Source organism: Plectropomus leopardus, chromosome 2, assembly GCF_008729295.1.
Source record: "Plectropomus leopardus isolate mb chromosome 2, YSFRI_Pleo_2.0, whole genome shotgun sequence".
NCBI lineage: Eukaryota > Metazoa > Chordata > Actinopteri > Perciformes > Serranidae > Plectropomus > Plectropomus leopardus.
In genome coordinates, this window is record NC_056464.1 from 17,821,944 (window position 1) to 17,839,049 (window position 17,106).

The following is a 17,106-nucleotide window of genomic DNA, read 5'->3' on the forward strand; positions in this document are numbered from 1 at the left end:
GTGCAAACACATTCAAGATCACACAGACCTAGTGCTGCAGTCTTTCCTCTAGGTTGACTGCTTTGACCTGACAGCGGGGGTTAACCCAATATCACATCCATTCCATTGCCTCCCGCCGCATCAAATACCATTCACAAACTGAACACTCAAAAGTTTCCTAAAGTTTCTTCTTTGTCACTTTTCCCAGCTCACAATCCACATGAACCACTCCTCACATCAGCATAAATTAGATCCATGGCACAGCATTTATCTAATAAGGAAAATGCGTCACTTCAGTGCAGTACTTACTCCACATAAATCACATTCAGGCTACATAACATCACTTGTAGCAAACTTACTGGAGGACAATGAGCACAATACAGCATCTGTTTTAACGAATTCTATCAGCACATTTTTGTGACATTTTCTACAGAAACTGTTTGTAATTGGGAACCTATTAATTTGCCTTGCAAGGGTTATAACTTAAGTTAACTCTCAAACAAAGTCACTTAGCCACACATCTATAAATGATTAAACACCTGAACATCTGAATGCTCTTGGACACATACTAACACAGAGTCATGGTCATGCTATTTCTTTTCGTAGCACCAAACGGGGCGTCGTGGGGTGGAGAGGCACCCCGGCAGAAGAGCCACACCTTCAACTGTCGCATGCTGGTGAATTTTGTTCATGGTCAAAGTCATGGGATGTCAGAAGAGCGGCCCGGGGGCCAGCGCTACGAGACCATGCAGTGTTTTGCCCTCACTCAGCCCCGGGCCATGATGGAGGAGGGAGAAGGTAAAACTCTTCGTTAAAAGTTTATATTCACTTTCCTATGTGATAACAGATTTACATGTAATCATGCATGTGCTGTTTAACAGGCAGCTGAAATGTAGGACTCATTTCGATTGCCAAGTTACTTTTTGGCTTGCATTTAACTTCTACTGTAATATCAGTTTGTACTTAAATGTTGCACATAATACCACAACCCCAAGATTTTTGAATGTCCAGTTTCTTAAGCAGTGATTACTTCACAATGCTTTGTCTCTGTACTCAGATTTGCAGTCATGTATGATCTGTGTGGCACGACGCATCATTGCAGTGGAGAGGACAGAGAGGTTTAGCACACGACATGAACTGTCTGGTAAGTTTAATTTGTGACATATCTAATAGATGCAAGTGTATTCATTTTGTGTACATGTTACATGACCTTTTGGAATGTTTGTTAGCCTCACTGACTTAAAAAAAACCTTAGTCAAACCAGATTAGGTTGTATATGTTGTGATTGATGGAATTAGTTGGTGTTGTGTACTTCTTTAAAAAAATCAACTATAAAATTCCCCACTTATACTCATTACTTGTGCTGTTAAGACTATGTAACTTTCAAGCTATGTCACTTGATATTTAAAGATGTACATCTTAGATTCTTAATTCACAGCATTATGCATATACACAACATCTAAGCTTCATCACTAACCATTATCTTTTGTGTCATCCCAATGGTGCATCTTCTTTTGCAGGTAAAATGATTGAAATTGAACAGAACACCTCTCTTCACACCACAATGCGTCCAGGGTGGGAGGACCTAGTGAGGCGCTGTCTGCAGATGTTCCTAAATCGAAGTGAAGGACAACCGTGGTCTTACAAACGACACTATCAAGATGGTACATATTTCTGCACTTCCTAACTTTTAACCTGTAATTACCTAGAATGAAATCATGCTCACAGACTTTGGCAAAGTCGTGATCCCTTATTATGGACGCCAGGAGGGCAGGTGTGCGCATTGTCAAAAAGAATACAGCAATCACAAAAGTATACAAGGAATGCAGCAGAACACAAGTCACCTCATAGACATGTTTGGTATGTGCGACATGGCCCATGCTAGATGAATAAGAGGCTCAGACTATTAATGAGTCATCTCCAGTACAGCAGGAGACATTACCAGATTTGTAAGACACAATGACGTATAAAAAGGGTTGGGTATCATTTAAAAAGTTACGATACCAGCACCAACACCAATACTCTTAAAGTGATACCAATACAAATAGAGTACTTCTTTATATACCTTTTTTTAAATGCTACCAGATGCCACAGGTGTGTAGTATAGCCATATTTTCAAACATTTTGGTGGCATCTCGGCACACTGAACTGCCAACGCCAATAGATACATCACGCACGCGCTGTATCTCTGTTTTGTTTTGTATTGTTTCGTTTCGCTGTTTTTAAGTTTCATTGTATGTGTCATAGTTTGCCTCTCTTGACTGTTTGTATGTTGTTGTGCTTGTTTTTACTTGTTTTGTTGTCACTGCATTTCACAATTAAACAAAAAAAAAAAACATGGAGCACGACCTCACCACCTCACAGACTATATGGGTAGAAGCTACAGCAGAAGTGTGCCCACCATATGTTGCAGTAAAAGGAAGAACACTTGCAGTAAATGGTTGCGAGCGAAACCATACAAATAGTCTTATTTTTTTTTCTATACAAAAGTTTTTTGTACTTCTTTGTACTTGGTTATTTGGCTAATTCCTTGGTATAAAGTACCGATACCTACCCCTGATAATAACACAAATGTATCTGTTGGGTGGTATAAAGAAAACATATTTTTTTAAATATATATATATATTCAATTTTCAGTACTGTTGTAACTAGTGTGTAATGTAAGAGTCTCTGTGGTTTGGAGTTTTGTTCCATCTGTCTTCTTCTTACTCAACTAACAGACGGCAGCTGCTGATCCTCTTTGATGACTTAAGACAGCTGTAATTGCTGTATTAATACAGTCAGCTTTAGATGAAAAGGTTGCAGATAGTAAACACTGGAAGGTTTTTAATTGTGGAGAATTCTACATGGAAGTTTTATGTTACCAGTGTTGGCAACTGAAGGCTGAGCAATATTTTTTAGCATGCCTTTGTGTCATGTGGAAAAAAGATCTGTGTTGTGACCACATCACAGGTTCTGACTATTCCCAGCTTTCACATTACAGAACTTCATTATATACTGTATCAACTGTGTGGAAATACAGCTAAAGTTCCTCCCACAAACTTTGACAGTTGTTTGGAAATCTTTTTTGTTGTTAGTGTGCGAATGCTTTGTCATGTTATTAGCTCTTTTGAGGTTTTTAACTCCTCTTTTTTTCTACTCTAGCTTTCCACAATGGCCATGCAGAGACACCACTTTACCGCTTCTCGCTCTCTGATGGCACCCCAGTCACAGCTCAGACAAGGAGTGACCTCTGCAGGAATCCCAACACCAATGAGCCACACTCTTTTCTGTCCACACACTTGCTACAAAGGTACAAATGCTTTCACAATTGCAACGAGCAAAAAAAAAGTTCCCTCCTGAATTTGATGATTGCCAGACTATGCTTATGCGCTGATTTTTTTCTGTTTTCATTTGTTGTAATTGTATTCCCTTCTAGGGAACCTAATGGTTATCGTGGAAACCAGGGTGGTGGTATGAGGTCCCAAAACATGGGAGTGAATAACCCGAACCAACAGATGAACATGGGCTCAGGAGGGGGAATGGGGATGAACAGAGGCTACAGCATGGCTGAACAGGGCAACATGCCACAAAGAGGAGTGCCTCCGTACACTGGGGGCAACCGCATGAATCCCATGAACCAGATGAATCAAATGAATCCCATGAATCAGATGAATCCTATGCATCAGATGAATCAAATGAATTCCATGCATCAGATGAACAACATGGGTCAAATGAATCAGATGAATCAAATGAATTCCATGCATCCAATGAACTCCCCCATGAACTCCATGAACCAGATGGGGCCCATGAATCAGATGGGCCACCATGGCATGCATCAGCAGCAGCACCAACATCAGCAGATGGGTCAGTTTCATGGAGGGGGAGGCGGACCTGCAGGTGGAGGGTACGGGATGGGAATGACCAGCCCGCCTCAGGCCAGTCCAGGGATAAATGGCCCCCCACACAATGTTATGGGTTCACCCAGAGTCCGAGGAAGCCCCAAGATGGGTGCCAGCCCCTTTTCTCCTGGAGGTAGGAACGAAACTTTGTAGAACTCTTAAAAAATTTCGATTACATGTAAAAAGACTTCTTAACTCACAGTTTTTGTGATTGTGCAGTGCCCGTTATGAACATGGCTGTTTGGAACAGATTGATTGTTTTGCCTGTGGTATTGCTGCTTGCAGCTTTCTCCAGAATCACTCATACAATCAACTTCAGACTCCACATTGCACTTCTTTGGGTCCTGAGCAACACAGCTAGGCCCCATAGCTATGATCTTTAGATGTGAAAAATATTAAACTCACTGTACCCCAACATAAAGTACAAAAGGTCCTATTAAAACACTTGTGTGTGAAACTCATTGGTATACTTTTTACTGTACTCCTTTAGAGCAAAACACTGTACTACTACATATATCTGATAGAGATATGCTACTGGTTATGGTAGCTACAAAGCAATTGAAATACACTTAGTGGAGGTAGTCATTTCCAAAGAGGGTGTTTTCTTGCTCGCTTTGGCATAACCACTGCAGTTTTAAAGTAGATCATGGGTTTAATTAGCCAAGGTTTTTCGCTGGCGGTAAAGTTATTAGTGTTCTAGGTATGGCAAAGAGAAACTCACCAAGGATCAGCTACTTGCAGCTAGAAACATGATGTAATCCTTTCAGTAAGACATGCTCATTTAGACTGCAGAACCCTGAAGTCTCACCCCCACCGCTGCACAGAGCCACAGAGGCTGTTTGCATTTTTTTCTTAAAATATTTTTAATATTGAAAATGTCCCGTCATGTCCTTGAGTCCCCAGCAATACACCCGCCAAGTGTTAAGTAGATCCGATGTAATGTTCTTGAGGCACACAGACAGACTGACAGAGTTTCTTTACTGTGTGGTAAGATTAACTTTATGGATGGATGACATGTCTCTGGTTGTGTCAATTGCAGGTATGAACTCTCCTATGAGCTCAGGTCATCCAGGAAACTCTGGAGGTGGAGGAGGAGGCACTACTTTCTCCAGCAGCTCCTTGAATGCCCTCCAAGCCATTAGTGAGGGAGTGGGCAACCCGATGCCCTCCCCTCTCACTTCTCCTCCACCTCACAAGCCTGACAGCTCCCCGAGCATCAACTCCACCAACCAGGCACCAGGGGGAGCCTGTAAACCAAACCTCCCAGCCTACTCTGACTCCAAGAGCCCAGGCAGCTCACTGGGGGCCGGGGGAGAGCAGCAGTCTCAGCAGCATCCACACACCCCAACAAGCGAGGGCCCTCCTGACAAGCCAGACAGCCAGGCCAGCAGAGAGGCGGGTCCAAACGGGGGAGAACCCAACCGACGAGTCCCTGACACCAAGTGCCACAAGAAGCTTCTGCAGCTCCTTACCTCCCCTACAGATGAGCTGGTGCCACCTAATCACACACCAAGCTCTGGGCCCAGTTCCACGCCTGACGCTAAAGACGGAATGGCCGGCGTCACCAGCCCGTCCTCGTCAACAGGAGTGTCCTCCTCCACGGGGGGGAATCATGGCGCTGTGTCCTCCTCTGGCGGCACAGGACATTTATCGAGTCAGTCACTGCAGGAGAAGCACAAGATCCTCCACAAGCTCCTGCAGAATGGCAACACTCCTGACGATGTGGCTCGCATCACAGCTGAGGCCACTGGGAAGAGCAGCGTAGACACAGGGCTACCGGAGCCTGTGGCCCCTGGAGGGGTCAGGGGATCAGAACCTAAACAGGAGCAGCACAGTCCGAAGAAGGAGAAGCCCCACGCCCTCCTGCACTACCTCCTCAATAAGGATGACTCGAAAGAAGGCGGTGATATCAAGCCAAAGCTGGAGGAGCTGGAGGGGAGAGGAGCTCAGGGGGCGGGGGTCACCAGCTCTGACCCCCACTGCATGGATGGGAAGGTCAAGTTGGAGCCATCTGATGAGGTAAAGCTCTTGCCTATATTTATATTTTGTTCAACTTGATTTATGTTGCAGGACATGACAGGTTGAGTGAGTGTTGCTTGACAGAAAGTAAAGAGCCACACATTTTCTATAAATGCTTGGGAAAAGATTTCTGTCATCTCCATGCTAATCAGATGCTATCCACCAGCCCCAATGGTATATATATATATGTGTGTGTGTTTGTGTATATATATATATATATATATTCCTAGCACACCTGTCTGTTATGTATCTAGAATTGTACTACTTTGTATCGTTTTGCATTTTGATCGAGAGATGTGAGTTTATTCAATTAGTTGTTTTCTTAGTAGAAGTCTCTTCAGACTTCTAATTAGGTGGTCAGTGCATCCTTTGAATCAAATGTCCAATCAATGTCCAGTGTCCAACAAATTTGGTGCATGGATGATGAGATGCACTGTCTGTATTTTCGGATGTCTGTCAACCATTTTGATGATGTGGTCAACCAGATTTGGACCTATGATGCTCAGACTGGGATACACGAAACTCCAGTAGATGTGTCAGAGAGGCCCACCGTGATGACCCAGTCACATTGTGTGACTAAATACTACAGTGTCGGTGCCATAACAAAATTTTCCAGGTGCACGACATGAAAGGAAAGTGTCAAGTGGCACAGTTTTCAGTATATTTTTTCAAGCAACACTCATCAAAAGTGTCAAGTTCCCTCCAGGAAATCAGGCTTAAGATGTACTTTAAAATTCTTAGAACGACCTTTTTGTCTCATCATTCTCGTGTCTCGATTACTCAGGCAGAGACCCTGGAGACAATTCTGGGAGTCCCAAGAAACAACTCTGGCTTCTACCCTGAACCAGACTCCAGAGCAGGAAAGGAAGTGGGAAACAAGCAGGGAAATATGCCTGACAGTTTACATGGTAAGTCATGTCAGTCTGTTGGTGTATCATGATCAGATCTAGCTGGACAGCAAAAGGTTCTTGCTTAATGTTGAAAAACACAGAAGAGTATGCAATACTAAGACACACACACACACTGGTCATAGCTACCTTGGCATATAGGCTGTCAGTTACTAACCAAAAGTTTGATTTGTGTGTGTTTCAGATGGCGAGAGAGGCCCAATGCCTCCAGCTCAGCGTAGTGCCTATCAGAGAGCCTTGTCCATGGATGCAAAGCCCATGGGTGGAGAGGTAGCAGTAGGAGGTGGCCTGGCCGGGAGACGGAATGTCCCCTGTCCCTCGTTGGTGAAACAGGAGAAGATGGACGCTCCGATCCGACCTGGGCTCGTTCCGAATGGCTTTCCAGGGGGCATGAGTGTGTGTCCACCACGGGGCAATCCAACAAGTAACTTAAACACTTACTTCTTAGCATGACCAAGACAGCCTGGCTTTCTATGACGACTTGGGTCCTGCACAGTAGACATTATGGGGATATCCATCAATAACTTTATTTGTCCCGAGTTGGGCAGAGGCACGCAATACAACACTAATACCAACAAAACATAACTACGGATAACTAAGAAGCTTTTGGTCCAGTATTCACAATGTTGCTAAGCTCATGAGCAAACTTACACTCTATGTTTATGTTCTGTGTTGATCAGGAGGGATGGGCAGAGGTATGGGAATGCCTCAGCGGCCTCCTATGTCAGCGCCAGGGGACTGGGGGATGCCGAGGGCCAGCGGCAGCCCTGGGGTGGACCAGGACATCCTGGCATGGGTCGCTCTGGTCCAATGGGAGGACCCATGATCAACCGGTCCAACAGTGTACCTGGAAAGAACAGGTCTATGCTGCAGCAGCAACTCATGGATATGGGTATGTCACATGCTGTGTATAAAACTAAGTAGTGAATGTTTGGTGCTTGTACTTAGTCAGTATTTAATTTAATTAAGAAATTTAAATATTAGAAACGAAACCCTTTTCTGGGGAATTGACTGGTGGATTATTTGACTCTACATTGATGTGTACAAGCACAAAATGTTATTTTTTTAACTCCTAAATCGAAATCATTGCTACTAAGCTGTTTACATGGCTCATGAAAATTAATGTTCCACTAATATTTCTGTTTACAAGCAGCCATGCATACTCAAATTAACATGCTCTAACATGTCAATTACTGTGTCAAAATATGGAAAAGTGGAATAACCGGAGCCGCTTCAGGCACCTTCTTGAAATTTTGGGGCTGCAATATTTGCGCATGTTCAAAAAACTTTTGATATCTGAGTCTTTCATAAATTGTAAAAAAGTAGGCTTGTTTCCCTCTGACCAGAAATGTGGGCTTTTCTTTTGGGTTTGCATCTCTATCCAACAGCCTTGCAAACTATGGGAAAGTTGGTTTGTGTACAGTGCATCCATGACAACATACAAAGATGACAGTAAACAGACAAGAGGCTGTGTGTTGCAAACTGTGGTAAAAACCCCAGTTGAGACATATTTTGAATGCGCTGTGTACATGTCCAATGAATGCTCCCAAAATTTTGAATAACATCGGCATACCTCACATCTTTATCAAAAAATGCTTCATTCAGAATAAGGCCTAATTCAGAATATGAAAACAGAATAAGCTGTTGACATGACCTGCATCAAATTCATTTTATCGTCACATTTAGAATAATAGTGGATTAGCAGTATGTATGTAAACGTAGTCACTGTTTCCACGCTATATTGATCATACACTACACTTTTTCTCCTCTACAGGTACCAATGAAGCCAATATGGGCATGAGCCCATTTGGTGGACATGGGCACCCACCTCAATCCCCCTCCTGGCCAGACTCTGGAATGGGAATGGACAGACCGCAGAGTAACACAAACAGGTTAACTTCTTGCACAACCTCATGCCTCTTATTTAAAGAGATCTTAAATTCAGAAGATGCCGTCAATAGTGTCTTTGATTGCCATTTACTCTTTAAATTATTTATTTAAATGATATATTTATATCATTTCTTGTGTTAGGGACCAGTTTGGGCACCCTCTGGAGGAGCTGCTGGGGCCCCTAGTCAACAGCGAGGGGCCGAGTGATGAGCGGGCACTACTCGATCAGCTGGACTCTTTGCTCAATACCACTGATGTCATTGCTCTGCAGGAGATAGACCGAGCCCTAGGCATCCCTGAAATAGTAGGCCAGGTACAAGACTCACTCAATGTTTAAGGGTCATTTTATTGTCATTCTGTACATGTTGACACATGAAAAGAACAAAACTTGTGTTTCAGGTTCAGCAGCGTATGATAAAGTGACAGTATTACAAAAGGCTTCATTGACTCATGGTCTATAACCGCTTATCCCAGTTGTCATTGGGCGATAGCCGGGGTACACCCTGCACAGGTTGCCAGACTTATCGTAGGGCTGACACTTAGAGACAGATAACCACTCATGCTCACATTCACACCTACAGCCCATCTAGAGTCACCAGTAAACATAAACTCAAAGTCTTTGGCACGTGGGGGGAAGCCAGAGAACCTTCAGAAAAACCATGCAGATATTGGGAGAACATGTCAACATGTCCCCCCACCCAAAGTCTGAACCTGGCGCCCTCTTGCTGTGAGGCGACAGTGCTAACCACTACACCACCATGCCACCCCACAAAAGTCTTAAATATCTAGAACTTCATAATAATAAGTAAATAAAATTAGAATAACATTATACCTGAGATTTATATCAAAATAATGTTAAGAAGGCCTATAATATGAGAAAGCAATGTAATAAAAAAAAACATAGCAGCAAGTTAAAAAAAGGAATAACAGAGCAGCACCATAGCAGTAGCAGCACCCCCATATACTTAAAACTGGAGACCATTTCCACAGCTGTTCCTCTGATGCAGACAAGCTGTGGGGGTGACCTCTCCTGCTAAAGTCCACAACCATCTCCTTTGTCTTCCCCACATTGATGCAGAGGCTATTTACTCTGCACCAGTCTTCTGGTTTTTCCACCTCCTGTCTGTACTCGTCATTGTGGGAGATCAGTCCCTCCACAGCTGTGTCATCTGCAAACTTTACGATGTGACGGCTCAGGTACAGTAGAGGGCTCAGGACACATACCGGGTCGGAGCCAGTGTTAAGAGTGATGGAGAAGTATGAGACGCCACAGAATCTGTGGACTGTTTGTCAAAAAGTCTGGGCCCAGTTTCAGAGTGATGGTTACAGTCCAAGCAGCAGCAGTTTGTGGTTGATCATGTTAATGGAAGAACTGAAGTTCAGGAAGAGCAGACAGGAATCCCTGCTCTCCAGATCGGTGAGAGCCGAGTGGATGACAGATGAAACTGCATCAGATATAGAACAGTTCATCCTGTAGACATACTAATGGGGGTCCAAGTTGATGTGGATGGTGTCTTTTATGCCGGCCATAACCAGCCGTTCAAAGAATTCCATAAATATCAGGATGAGAGCCACTTGACGATAAGTAGTTCATGCATGTCACTGCTGAGTTTTGGGCAGGGGGATGATGGTAGAGAGGCATATCAGCATGACAGCTTGGGAGATTGCGGTGTTTAAGATGTTAGTCAGTACCCCCGAGAGTTCTTGAGCACAATCTCTCAGAACCCATCCCGGGATGTTGTCCGGGCCTGCTGCTTTGCACGGGTTGACTCAGCAGCGACCTCCTCACATCCTCGGGGGACACACTGAGAGGAAGCTCACCTGGTGCTGGGAGAAGTGTTGGAAACCTCAATGCGGGCATAGACTGTGTTCAGGCCATCAGGGAGAGATGGGTCACTGGGTCATTCCGCATCTCTCTTGTTGTAGTCAGTGATGGTCTTGTTAGCCTTTAACCTGGCGAGCAGGCTGGCCTGCTTATCCCTCTTCTGCCTCCATGCACACCACTTTCCCCTTAGCTTGTGTCTTTTGCTCTTCCAGCCCACTGTCCTCAGGAGCATCAGTCTGCCCAACGCTGCTTTAGGGATCACTATGTTGGGATCAGTGAGTTGAAGAACTTCAGATGAACTTTACTTCTCCATATACTTTCCCATGTTAGTGGAAGGATTTACTAATACGCTGGTCACCATGAACGTAGCAAAACATGAACTATCCTTTTAATATACACAGTGTATCATATATTCCTTTTTGTTAACAGAAAATGGTAACATGTGACCATAGTTTTCCTGAAACTAAATCAGTTTGTTTCTCTCCCAATTCAAGTTTATATTGAGTTGAGGATTAATTTATATTAGCTAATTAGACAATTGTGTTTAATGTGATGTGAATTTGGGCTTTCAATCCCCAACTAAATGCTACCTTGTCAGTGTTTTATAGCTTCTTGTTGTGCAGGTGTTTATGTCTGTGCTCTGACAGTTGTTTAATTACATAAATACTCTTATCCAGCTTTGTGTTGGTATTGCAGTAAAGTTAAGATTACATGCAACTTCTCTGTACCCCAGACGCAGGGACCTGAAGGCAACCAGCAGGGCCCGGACCGAGGTCAGGGTCAGCGCCCGCCATCAGAGCCTTTTCCAGGGCCGGACTCCTCCTTAGGCATGGACCAGAAACCCATGTATAACCAGGGCTACCCTGGACCGCCAGGGCCCTCCTCTATGGGCATGCAGCCCAGTTATAGCGGCAACACGATGCAAGGACAGTCTTCTGGAGGCTTTAATCCCATGATGAACCAAGTGGGCCAGACAGGAGGCTTCCCTGGCATGGCAGGAATGGGGGGCATGGGCAACCCCCGCGCAAACATGATGCGACCTCGCATGATGACTGCCACCAAGCCTCTCCGACTGCAGCTGCAGCAGAGACTGCAGGGACAGCAGGTGATCACACACACAGATATCAATAGTGTTATATTAAAATACAGCAGGTCATTTTGTGCATGTCGATAATAGTGAACATAAATAATGATTTCAAAAAAAATAGCTGGTATATATACATATTTAATTGTCTTTCGTTTTCTTGGAATACTGATTGATGAAACTTAAACCTGGAAGAGTCATATTCAGTTCACCAGAAAATTCTATTAATTCTTTATTATAGTTTAATTTATCATTACCTTATTTATTGCAGTATAACTTGGGGAGAAATGTATCCCACTCACCTCCATAAGCTTAATGTTCTACAAAAAAGGTTTTGCAGAATTTCCACACTTAACAGTAGGGCAGAACACTCAGCCCTTCTCTTCAATTGGCTCAGTCTTTTTTACCAAAATAAATATCAAAAACTTATTTTCATTTATACGCTTTCCGTGACTTGTTTTGTAAGTATTTTTTCAACTCAACTGTGATGTGCATAACTATAACAGGGAGACACGCAAAAGGGTTACACCTCCCATTGTTTTCGTTCTGGGCTATGTGAATTCTGTTGCAGGAGGTCTCAGCTGTGGAAAAGTTATATTCAAACTGCATTCCAGTCTGTCTCACTTAAGAGCTTAAAAAATAGGCTTAGGTCCTGTCTGATTAACCAAACTGTTGAAACTAATCATATTAGACTTTTTTAAACCTACTCTCATTCTCTCTCATTAAAAATAGTGTCTGAAAATAAGTATGCTTTTGTACATGCACGCTTTCAAACACTTTAAACATACACACACACACACACACACACAGACAGTCAATCCTACAAATACACATTCCCACTTCATTATTTTATTTTGTAATAGCTTTTGGTTGATTTACTTCATTTATGTTTGCTTATAGACTTTGTTATGCTTGTTTGTTTACTTTTCTTGATTAAACAACATTTGTATTTATTTTTGATTTTAGATTTTTGTTGTTTTGTGTTCAAAACAAATTCAAATTATTATCTTGAATCATCTGGCAGTTTATGAACCAGACCCGACAAGGCATGAAGATGGAACATGCTCCCGGAGGAAACCCTGCAATGCATTCAGGCATGCAGCCTGGCATGCAACCTGGGATGCAGCCTGGCATGCAACAGGGCATGCAGCCTGCAGCCATGGGGGGTCAGGTATGTGGTCAGCACTTCTTTACATCTAATGCAGTGCTCATTTACTTGCCACTTTCTTATCAAGAGCCATCTCAAGAATTAAATACCATACTGTCATACTCTGACCTAGAAAAATTCATTCACACATTCATCTTCTCCAGACTCGATTACTGTAACTCCCTCCTCTCAATCAATCAAAAATAACTCTCCCACCTCCAACCAGTTCAGAACACAGCAGCTCAGCTTCTCACAGGTTTTAACAGACGACATCACATCTTCCCGATCCTGGCTTCTTTTCGTTGGCTCCCTGTTCATTTTAGAATTGATTTTAAGATTTTACAGACCACTTTTACAGCTCGTCTGGGTCTGGCCCTAAGCTTCATAACAGAAATGTTGTTCCCATGTGAGCCAACTCGCAGCCTTAGATCCTCAGGTTAGGCTCCTTTGACCGTTCCAAAGTTGACGTTTAAATCTAAAGGTGACTGTGTCTTTACCATCAGGGCCCCTCAGCTTTTGAATGACCTGCCTGAGGAGATAAGGCTCTCAAAACCAGTGACTTCTTTTAAATCACTTCTTAAAACCCATTTTTATAGACTATGTGATGTTGTTGTGTTTTTCTTCTGTTATTAATAATTATATTATTATCAGTGTTCTATGTTTACTGCCTTTATCATGTTACTGTATTTTTCAAATGCGTCTGTCTCCAATCTCCTGTTTATTCTACCTTAACTCTTGTCTGGCCCTTGATTTGCATTATTGTCTAACTTCTATTGTTATATTGCGTCTGGGGTTTATTTGCTCTGCTTTGATTTGTTTGTCAAGGTACTTTGTAAACTGTGTTGCTAAAAGTGCTATATAAATAACCTTATTTTGATTATTATTAATAGTCATAATAATGTCAGTCATTTGTAGAATTAAGGTTTAAGTATTTGTTTGTTGTTTGTTTGCAGCCTGGCTTCCTGAACGCCCAGATGATTGCTCAGCGCAACAGAGAGATGATGACCATGCAGATGAGGAGGCAGAGGATGATGATGCTGATGCAGCAGCAGCAGCAGCAGCAGCAGCAGCAGCAGCAGCAACAGCAGGGGCAGGGGCAAGGGGCAGCAAGAGGCTTCAGCCCTCCTCCAAATGTCACCGCACCAGGAGGCATGGACAGCCCCATGGGAGGCCCCCCTATGAACCAACCTGGACAGCAGGGCTTCAACTATGGAGGTAACTATGGTGAGTTGACTAATACAGCGCTCTGTATTGGCTCGTCCTGAGGGGTATTCAGGTTTTACACTCATCACTGTTCTCATGTTGTTGTACTTGCAGGCATGAGCCAGCAGGGGGACCCATCATTCATGGCTCCAGGTAGCAGTCCACCAGCAAACATGATGCAAGGACGAATGGGAGGTCCTCCTCAGAACAACATGATGCAGGGGATGCAGGGCAACCCACAGGGAGGGCCCATGTACCCATCTGGAGACATGAAAGGCTGGCCACAGGGCGGCATGCCACGCAACAAGTATGTAGTGTCAGGCTTCCTAGTCTAAAATCAGGCTTCTTTAAGTTAAATTGTTTAGAATAACCACTTATTCAAGTGTTGGTTTGTAGTTAAATTACCACCAAAAATCCTTCTCCTTGTGTGATATTTCTACAAGTTATAGAGATAAATGACTTGTTTCAAAACGTCTGTTATTTTTCTGGTTTTCCAGCACATACCCGCAGCAACAGTTTCCTCAGCAGGGCAACCAGGGCCAGTTTGGACCCATGATGATGAACAACTCCATGGGTGGACCTGGGCCTGTCAGCGGGGCCGGTGCAGGACAGATGGGCCAAATGCCAGGACAGAGGCAAGGCCAGATGCAGGGCCAGATGCAGGGCCAGATGCAAGGTCAGATGGGCATGAACCCCATGGGAATGGGCAGAATGCCAATGGGACCTGATCAGGTAGGTTATATAATGACACATAGGAGTTAAGTGGCTTTACACGAGGGTCAGCTAGGGTTCCCATGGTCCTGTAATGCATGGAGAGTAATTAAAAATTGAAATTGAAAATGAATGGAATTAGAAAACAACTGTTTTTCAGGTCTGGAAATGGTTTAGATTTATCAAAGTTTTGATCATATATTGTTTTGACTGTTTTTTATGGTTGTCCAATAATAAGATGATTGGCGGTTAGATCCCCAACTTCACTTGTCTGCATGTTGGAAGTATCCTTGGGCAAGATACTGAACCGCAAGTTGCTCCTGAGTGCATGTGTGAATGTCTAAACTATATAGCATCCCATTCCATGTTAGTGGAAAAGGGTTTACACTTTAGATATCATGGACATGGCAAAGGAAAATTCAGAACCTGTAGGAGAGTTCACAAATCTTACTTTTTTTTTCTCTCTGTAGAAGTATTGCTGAAGACCTACGGCTGACAGTAGAATCTGGCGCCTTTCAGCTGTGGCGGAGTGGCTTAAGTCCCCAGAAAAGCTGGACCTACACACACACAAACACACGTGGGAGTTTTCAGCAAAAAACATGATGCAGGACACTCGGCAAAACATGCTGCTCATCCTGGAAGAAGTGGACTACAAGGACAAACCCAAAATATCAGTGTATGTGGATGAGCGCTTGTTTGTGTGTGTTGATGTGAGTGACGTGGGGCTGTCGGGCAGCGTCACGGCCAGGCTGCAGAACGGGACTATGGTACAACGAGCTGTGGCTGCACTTTACCTGGAGGCCTCTGTGTGGAACAACGATCGATGCAATATTTCCTCATCATTACAGCCTTACTAGAGATTCAATGCCTTCACAACAATGAGTTTCTTTCTTTTTTTTGTTTTTTCTTTTGTTTCTTACTCTTTGGGTGCGCCTCATTCTTGAAGTCATTGAAAGCTATAAGCACAGTTTACTCTGTTATGCAGATTGGAGCAATAACTCTTGCCTCTATGCTTTAGACTGTAACTGAGCATCATAACACCTGTTATAAGCAAACAAATGGTACTGCAGTATTAGATGTCTCAAATGTCTTCTGTGAATATGAATTGTAAATACAAAATATATCAAACATGCTTTTTAAAGGCCCATTATTGCACAAAGTATGAGACCTGGTTGTATTTTTGTGTCCCATAGGTCATTACTGATTTGGTTGATTTGCTTTTTATTTTTTAATGCCCTTGCAAATATTGCAAGTGTGTTTGGGGTTTCCCTCCCTCCTTTGTCATTTTCCGAATGCTGTATTTTTTTTTTTTTTAAATTTTCAGATAACTCATGTATTTCATGTTTTGGCGAGGCACTTTTACTTGTGACGAGGATCTGATGAGTTGAAGGTTTGAGCTTTCACACTGTCAGAGGTTTTATTGGAAAGTGGCAGAAGTGAACTCTGTCAGGACTGTCGATTTTATGAAATAGGATTTTGTTAATGGGAGCTGTACGGGTTTTGTCTGCCGTACAGTGAACTCCTCCTTGTACCAACAAGTCCTTGCAGTGTTCTCCCCCTCCCACCAGTTATGTGTCAAGTGTATTCTTATTTACACCATCTTATTTTGACTGTTATTATCAACTCGCTGAATCTACCTTCTCAACATGCGCAATCCAAAGATATTTTTCCACATCTCTGTATAGTTTCTGAGCTCTCTGGTGTACATTTTTTATGATATGCGTTATATTAGTCTGATGGTAAATGGGTACATATCACAGATCTGTAACATTTGATGGTTTTGTACTGTAAGCATAAGGAGCATGGGGCTGAGTTGTTCCACAGTGGGAAGCTGTCAGTGCGAAGAGGACTGGAAACTCTGAATCCCAGGGCAGAACGTTTCTACATCCAGAAAAAAACAAAGCATGTTTTGCTGTGAAAGAGAAATGCCAATGGAATGAAATCCTCTTCAAGACATATCAATATCTCTTCTATATTTCAGGAAAACGACTTAATTTTATGTCCAGATTTTGTTACTTCAGGAAACAGAAACTTTGTAATTTGAATGAAGTGCAAAAAGAGGCAAGAGATCATTTGGTTTGTTTTTGTTTTTCTTTGTTTGGAGGTAAGATAAGCTGTCATTTTACAGTATGTATATTACAGATTTTTTTTCTGTTGATGTTGATATTGATGTAAATACAAATTTCTATTTAAACACTTTTGACTCCGGTTTTCTGGATAATCTTCTCTGATTATCTTCTGATGTTGACTGCAATTTCCTCAGTCTGACTCTAGTAACAGTAAATATCAGCCAGTCTGTTGCACTGACGAAATAATCACTTTGATCAAACAAAGCTGATGAGGCTGCTGCTGTCAGGTTATAGCACAATGCTCATGCAGAATTTATCCATTCCTGCCTTCAGATCAGAAAGAAAACTGTTTTAATTAGATTTGTTGGACCCTGCTAATTATATTGGAGA

At 42.9% G+C, this 17,106-nt stretch overlaps 1 protein-coding gene across 1 annotated transcript in view; it reads left to right on the top strand.

Moving 5' to 3' along the window:
- LOC121955271 (nuclear receptor coactivator 3-like) overlaps positions 1-16,844 on the top strand; it is a 41,474-nt gene extending 24,630 nt beyond the window's left edge. The window contains 18 exon segments of the mRNA XM_042503139.1: positions 586-777; positions 1,037-1,123; positions 1,500-1,643; positions 3,124-3,271; positions 3,398-3,993; positions 4,900-5,879; positions 6,664-6,787; positions 6,972-7,211; positions 7,468-7,554; positions 7,557-7,679; positions 8,562-8,679; positions 8,819-8,990; positions 11,236-11,607; positions 12,611-12,757; positions 13,687-13,957; positions 14,051-14,243; positions 14,434-14,668; positions 15,118-16,844. Of these exon segments, the coding sequence (XP_042359073.1) occupies positions 586-777; positions 1,037-1,123; positions 1,500-1,643; positions 3,124-3,271; positions 3,398-3,993; positions 4,900-5,879; positions 6,664-6,787; positions 6,972-7,211; positions 7,468-7,554; positions 7,557-7,679; positions 8,562-8,679; positions 8,819-8,990; positions 11,236-11,607; positions 12,611-12,757; positions 13,687-13,957; positions 14,051-14,243; positions 14,434-14,668; positions 15,118-15,129 (4,241 nt within the window). The 3' untranslated portion in view covers positions 15,130-16,844.
- Positions 16,845-17,106: the final 262 nt, after the last annotated feature.